This window comes from Macadamia integrifolia, chromosome 8 (genome assembly GCF_013358625.1).
Source record: "Macadamia integrifolia cultivar HAES 741 chromosome 8, SCU_Mint_v3, whole genome shotgun sequence".
NCBI lineage: Eukaryota > Viridiplantae > Streptophyta > Magnoliopsida > Proteales > Proteaceae > Macadamia > Macadamia integrifolia.
Window position 1 is genome coordinate 17,031,035 of NC_056564.1, and position 7,377 is coordinate 17,038,411.

Consider the following 7,377-nt stretch of genomic DNA (forward strand, 5'->3'; position numbering starts at 1 on the left):
TATCACGAAACATGCTTCAAGGGGACGCGTCTATGTTGTTCAAGGCAAATGGGTCCACGGAAGGTATCGATCTGTCAAGGAACCACATGTTGGAGTTTGATCTATCAAAGGTGGAATTCGCCAAGAACTTGCAGTCCTTAGACATTTCACACAACAAGATCTATGGGAGCATACCAGAGACAATAACAGGATTGGATTTGCAGGGGTTGAACGTGAGTTATAATCAATTGTGTGGGAAGATCCCACAAGGAGGGAAGGTGCAGAACTTCGATTCCTACTCTTTCTACCATAACAAGTGTCTCTGTGGTTCACCGCTCGCCGCTTGTACATAACTGCTGTCGTCAGCACAAACTCAAACAACAACTACTGTTCCATATAAAACAACTACTGTTCCATATAATATTTATGTTTACGTAAATAAATGGTATCTGTTGCAGTTACAGAAGAATTTTGAAATATATGACTACCATTGGTTAGCCACCTTCTAACCCATGAAATATTATTTTGGCAAAAGGATTAAAAGTGGTGGGTCACTGTTCTCTCACTTACTGGGAAGAATGATAGGGATAATTCAAAATTTTTGACTTTTTTGTTAGCATATATATTCCCATATATGGGTTTTTCATTCCCTTTATGTCGATGCACTCTAGCAATTTTGAGAGTAGCTTTTCATAGTTCTGAAATTTTTAATGGTCTATTTACTTAATAATTTGTAACTCTAATATTATTTTTATTTTTGCCAAAACTTGATATGTGAACTACTTGGGCTCTCCTTGTTTTCAAATAATTTCATATATTATTTTTAAGTATCGGTGCGTATCGTGCCGTATCGGCCGATACGTATCCGTATCGGTAGGCATCGACACGATACATACCGATACGCTACGGGGAATTTTGGGCCCCCTTTTACGTATCGCTGTATAGTGAGTATCGTACCGTACCGTACCGTATCGGTACCGATACGTACGATACTCTACGATACGAACTTTTGAAAATCTGGAAATTCCCGAGAGTATCGGTATGTATCGACCGTATCGTGAAGTATCGAGCCGTATCGTACTGTATCGGTACCGTATCGGTACGTATCGACTGAAAATATGAAAATTCCCGTGAATGTGCCTTTTATTGTTTGAACAAACACTTCAAACTCTCACCAATAGTTTTCTATATTTCTCTTCTTTCTTCCCCTTTGATTCACACACCTTTTTGGAGACTCAAATAGTAGATTGAAAGAAACATTGTCGAAGTGAATGGTTCAAAGAAGGAGAAAAACATAGTCCAAGAAGAACCTTGAACTTGAAAGTTGAAAAATTTGAATAGTAAGTTCTTGAATCTTTACTCACTTTTTTCAATTTTAACCTTAGATTTTCAAGTTTTTTTACAAATCTAAGGTTCATCATAGGGGTGTCAACCGGTCGGGTCGGTTCGGTTTCGATCGAGCTTAAAGACTTTCAAAGGCTACACCGTGTCCGCCCATTTAACTAATCGGGCTTAGTTATTGAGGGCATGGTACACTTTATATTCGGTCGGTCGGCCCCGGGCTATAATCGGGCCACCTTAATCGGGCTTTAGTCGGGCCTTAATTGGGCTACGGACATGTTTAATGTTAAACGGGCTTTAACCGGTTTTTAAACGGACCCTCTTTAAAATGTGCGCTTATATTCCGGCCCACTCATGCAAACCCAAAAAAATGACAATAAATTAATAAATGATACCAAATATAACCATTATTTAAAATATGAACATGTTTTTACTTTTTAGTTTTTACTTTCTAATTTGGGGGGTAAAATAGGTATTCTACAATCATTAAAGGGTCGGGCTAGGCCAGTGCACAATAGGCCGGTCTCGATCGGGTGTTAAACGGTCGGTCTCGGTCGGGCGCCCGACGGTCCAAGTAGCAAAACCAAGACCGACCGTTTATAAACGGGCCGGGCTCAAGCCCGACACGTTTAATAAACGGTCCGGGCTGGACTGGTCTATAAACGGTCGGTCCCAATCGGTTTAGTCGGTTCGGGCCACGAATTGACACCCCTAGTTCATCATACTTAGAATCACATTTTGTGCATCATTATTACATGAAATCATTGGATTTATAAGGATTTACAAACTTTTTTCAAGAGAAAATGAGGGTTTCAATTTATTTCAAATTTCTTAGATCTACTCATGCTCAATGATTAAAAATGTTTAGATTTTTTATATGTTATGTAAAAACAAGTGTTCTACAACTTCCATGGAAAATTTTGATTTTTCTCAAAAAAATATATTTGTCTATCAATGCCATACCCTCATCATTTTGAACATTTTCAACTCAATATATTTGTCTATCAATACGATACCCTCCACTTAAGTATTTATGCATTCTACATGTTATATATAACTTTTTTTAACTGTTTTTTTATGCAAAAGTGTATAAAAATGTGTTTCCTATCCATTTATGTGCGTATCTTTAGCGTATCTTAGCGTATCTCCGATACGATACGATACCCTCCGATACGTATCTTAATTTTGACCGACCGATACAGCGACCGATACCGATACTTTAATCCTTGAGAGTAGTCTAAAATTAATTTATATAGTCTAGGCAAATTCAAATGTAATCATTTTAAAAAATAAATAGAAGTCTATTTAAGATGATTTTTTTAATCAAAACTGAGTGTAAAATTATGTTTCAAGCCCCAATATGGTCTCATCCGTACCATTATCGATTGAGATCGATATAATTACTGATAATTTGATTTTAAATCACAGTTTCACTAGTTGTGTTGCAAGTATGCTCAACGCTCAAAACATGTAGCACTCAAAGTTATTTAGATTTTAAATTCTCCAAGGAATATAATGAAAAAAAAAAAAAAAAAAAGGAAAAAGACATGCTTTGAATTGTCAAGTGTACGTGGATGTACAATCTTGACAATTGTCATATTACTCTTTCTCTCTCACAAAATATGGGTGAGATTTTCTTATCAAAAGATTTGTAATTAAATTTTTTTACTCTCTCTATTATTCTTAAAAGTTATTTAATGTAGAAATAAGAAGGATATTTTTCAAAAATTGAAATTCATTAAATGCAGTTTCTGTGTGAAATAATCTATTTATTTAAAAAAATAATACAATATTAAATTCTAAATACAACAATAGAGGTGTCAAATAGTATATGTTTGGATGCCAAGAAAAAAAAAAGTAGCAAAAGCATAATAAGACGTGAAATAACATAATTTTTATGTATTTATCTTTCTCGGCAAAATTTCTTTTCTTTTCTTAACATCCAAACTATTCAATGGAGTTGGTAGCCTAGTGGTAGAAATCCTTGCTCCATCATCACTCGAGTCAGCTAGTTAAGGATTCAAGTCGATACGCTGTACTATAGCTCGTTGATCATGGGAAAATGTTGTTTATCATATAGGGACTTTGACCTAGAACTTTTTTCTTTCTTTTTTTTGGGTATGAACTTTGACTTTGAACTATGATCACTATTATGGAGCACCCATTTAACGAGTTTCCCAATACACATGATAATTAAATAATATCATCAATCAGAATCATTTTATTCAAGTATTTCCACAAACTCCCTTGCACCGCACGTATGTTACATTAATACTTGTAATTAGTTTGACCAAATTAATTAAGGACAATTTTCTAAAAATTTTACATGATAAGAAAAAAAATAGAAAATTAATTTTACAATCAAACGGTTGCTAACCGGAAACACACGGCCCCAACAAAATGAAATCCAATCAGACGGTGGATAACCGACAGTACTCAAATATTTCAAAGCCTCTTGTAACACCACAACAGATACAATACCTTCGTATATCGTAGTTCGTACCCTTATTAACGCAAACATAAAAATACCATAAGAAACAGATACAGTTTGTGCCGTCTACAGTTTTCACTTACAAGCGGTGAGTGGTGAACCACAGAGGCACTTGTTATGGTAGAAGGAGTAGGAATCGAAGTTCTGAACCTTTCCACCTTGAGGGATCTTCCCACACAATCGATTATAGCTCACATTCAAGTACTGCAAATCCAATCCAGTTATCGCCTCTGGTATGCTCCCATAGATCTTGTTGTGTGAAATGTCTAAGTGCTGCAAGTTCTTGGCGAATTCTACCTTTGATAGATCAAACTCCAACATGTGGTTCCTTGACAGATCGATACCTTCCGTGGACCCATTTGCCTTGAACAACATAGACGCGTCCCCTTGAAGCATGTTTCGTGATAAGTCGATGGTGTTGAAATCCACGTCCCCTAAGGATTTGGGGATCTCACCGGAAAGCTGGTTGTGAGATAGGTAGAGGCTCAAAGAAGGCTGTTTGAACTTTCCGAATGATTCGGGGATTGATCCGGTGAGGCTGTTGCGGTCTAGATGGAGATCTGTTAAATTGGCGAGGGAGGAGAGGGAGGAGGGGATAGAACCGGAGAACTGGTTGAAGGAAAGCTCGAGGAAGTCGAGGCTGGGGATTTGGCTGAGGAAGGAAGGGATTGGGCCGGAGAGGTTGGTATTGCTGAGGCGGAGCGTGGTGAGGTGTTTGAGGTTTGTGAGGGTGGAAGGGATGGTTCCGGTGAGGTTGGTAATGTGATGAAACATGACATAGTTGAGGTATGGGAGGTCGCCCACTGCTTCAGGGATTTGGCCAGAGATGTTGGCTTGAAAGATGGAAAGGGTGACGATGCGGTTAGTGGTGGAGTCGCACTCGACGGAGTACCAGTCGCAGCAATCGGTGTTGGGAACCCATGAGGCCAAGTGGTATGGGTTGTGAAGTGCAGCCTTGATCCTCATCAGTGCGTTATAATCATGTTTGTTGCAGCGAACAGAAGTAGCCAGAGATCGAGAAAAAGATGGTGTTGGAAGAAAGGACAGAAAGAGGATAGTACTGATCAGGGGGAATAAGGAGAGTCGGGTATCCATGGTCTCTTTCGTGGAGATCTGTGAGAATTGACAGTAGTGAGCTTCAGTAATTATAGTTGATAAAGACGAGGCCGGAGGCTGGTGGCTGGTGGCTGGTGGCTGGTGGGGACAGTTGGATCTAATCTTTATCTCCTCATCTGGGACCCAGACAGCCATTACTATTGTCCCTTACACGAAACTTCATTAGTCAAAGCTGTATCCTTTGACTAGTCAACAGTCAGCTTTTTTTTCCTTTGGTATCAATTCCCGATCTGATCTGATTTACGAAAGGTCAAAGCTGGGCTACCATATATAATATATGTAACGTGCGGCTCTGATGATCTGATCTAGAAAGCCACCACCACCACCACCACCTTCACCAGGTAAACCCTATAGGACAGAGTCCCACAGACTACTTATGCCGGCTCTCACCATGCATGTTGCCAAGTGTTACCCTCCCTCATGGCTTATCCCATTTATGTGAGAGAGAGAGAGAGAGAGAGAGAGAGAAAGAAGGGGGGCATCTTTCTCTCTATTTTCCCATAAGATTAAAGCCTCTTTATCTGCTTACTTAGGGGGGAAATGGAGAGAGAAGGGGGCCATCTCTCTCTCTTTTCCCATAGGATTAAAGCCTCTTTGTCTGCTTAATTAGGGGGGGAAGTGTGCTGATAAAGAGGAGGAGAGGGGGGGGAGGATAGCAGCAGGAAGGTCTGGAAGGGAAAAGAAAAAGGTTGAGTTTGTTTGGTAAATATATATATATATATATATAGTATCTTTAAAGAAAGCCCCGTAAATGTAATATTATTTTGTCACAAGGATTAGAAGATGACGATTACAGTTGTCACATGGAAGAATGATCATTTTGATTATTGGATATCTAAGGAATGGTTTGAATTAGCCAAATATCACATTTCATACTTGAATTGAAACATATACCTTCACATGTGTTTGTGCTTCATTCACATTTATGTCCATGCATCGCATCAATAGTGAGTCCATCTTTTGATAATCCTGAATTTTCAATGATTTATTTAATTAACAATTGGGTTTGACAAAACTTCAGATCGTGGGAGGAAACTTCTTACTAATAAGAATCTAAATCCATATTAAAATCTATTGTTTGGAGACTCATTCACATTTATGTCCATGCATCGCATCAATAGTGAGTCCATCTTTTGATAATCCTGAATTTTCAATGATTTATTTAATTAACAATTGGGTTTGACAAAACTTCAGATCGTGGGAGGAAACTTCTTACTAATAAGAATCTAAATCCATATTAAAATCTATTGTTTGGAGACTTTTTCTAAAATATTCACTTGCTATCTAATGTGTGATCAAATAATAACTTGCTACTAGCTATGATATTAATTCTTTATAGAATTATTATTATAATATACATTTTGGACAAAGATGGAAAGAAAATAAAAAATATAACCTATGAAGAAAAAATAAACATTTTCTCATGCGATCGATCCAATACTATTAGCTTTCTACTAGTATTGATTTCAAATATTTATAGAATGCTTATACTAAACATTTTGGATGAAGACAAAAGTAATATCAAACATTATCCTATTCCTCTCAAATATAAAATGTTTCCAAGGAATTTTACAAGTAATCAATTAACTATTATGTACGTACTGTTACTGTATAATTCACATATTTATTTGTGATCATTTTAGTTGAATTAGAACAAGGCACAACTAGATTTGATCCTCCTAATGATTCACCACTCTTTATCGGATTGGATTAGAACTTTATCATAGCCAAATGAGATACGGATCAAATCAAATTCAAAATCAGATCCATTGATAGCCCCTCTTTACATTAACCTTTGGGAGTGTTCACTGAGCTAAGAGGATGGGAAGCTAGCAAATGAGGAGAGCGGGAGATGATTAGTCAAGAGTCTGAAAATGATAACTTTATCGTACAGGCTTGTGATGGACATGTGGACTCCACTTAGTCTCTCTCTTAATTACATAGGATTCTAGACTCAGTGGAGTCCACATGTCGGTCACATGCTTGTACTTGAATCTTATCCGGCCTCAATTGAGAGAGCAAACTCTTAAGGCCAGTTTGATAACATTTCAAGAAACGGCAGAAACAGAACAAAAAGCTTCTGATAAAACTATTTTGTTTCACTTGTTTTCAAAAATAGAAATTGAAATTTCCACCTATTTATGGTTCAAGAAACGACCTAGGTTCGTTGTTTCTAGAAACGACTCGTGGCCATTCTTTCGTTGATTACTATCAACTTCCAGAAACTTGACTTATCAAACACCTTTAATTCTCTTTCTGTTTATAAAAACGGAAATTTATGTTTATACCGTTTCTTGAAATAGAAACGGTATCAAACGAGCCCTTAACCTACACTATTAGTTCAAAGACCTTTTTAACTTAATGGGGGAAAGTGTGTCTTAACTGCCGATCATACTGTCCCTTGCATGATGTTTTTTTTTTTTTTTTTTTTTTTTTTTTTTTTTTTTTTT

The 7,377-nt window shown here is 37.2% G+C and overlaps 2 protein-coding genes across 2 annotated transcripts in view; one reads left to right on the forward strand and one right to left on the reverse strand.

Annotated features, from left to right (window-relative positions):
- Nucleotides 1–373, forward strand: part of LOC122086132 (polygalacturonase inhibitor-like) — a 2,053-nt gene extending 1,680 nt beyond the window's left edge. Inside the window, exon 2 of the mRNA XM_042654847.1 lies at nt 12–373. Within this exon, the coding sequence (XP_042510781.1) occupies nt 12–332 (321 nt within the window). The 3' untranslated portion in view covers nt 333–373. The remainder of the gene's footprint in view (nt 1–11) is intronic.
- Nucleotides 374–3,605: 3,232 nt separating this feature from the next.
- LOC122085992 (polygalacturonase inhibitor-like) lies at nt 3,606–5,077 on the reverse strand. Its single transcript, XM_042654634.1, has one exon. The coding sequence runs from the start codon at nt 5,060–5,062 to the stop codon at nt 3,887–3,889; it is 1,176 nt and encodes a 391-aa protein (XP_042510568.1). The 5' UTR covers nt 5,063–5,077; the 3' UTR covers nt 3,606–3,886.
- Nucleotides 5,078–7,377: the final 2,300 nt, after the last annotated feature.

Excerpts from the sequence above, each read along its gene's own strand:
- LOC122085992 (XM_042654634.1), bottom strand. The coding sequence starts at position 5,062 with ATGGCTGTCTGGGTCCCAGATGAGGAGATAAAGATTAGATCCAACTGT.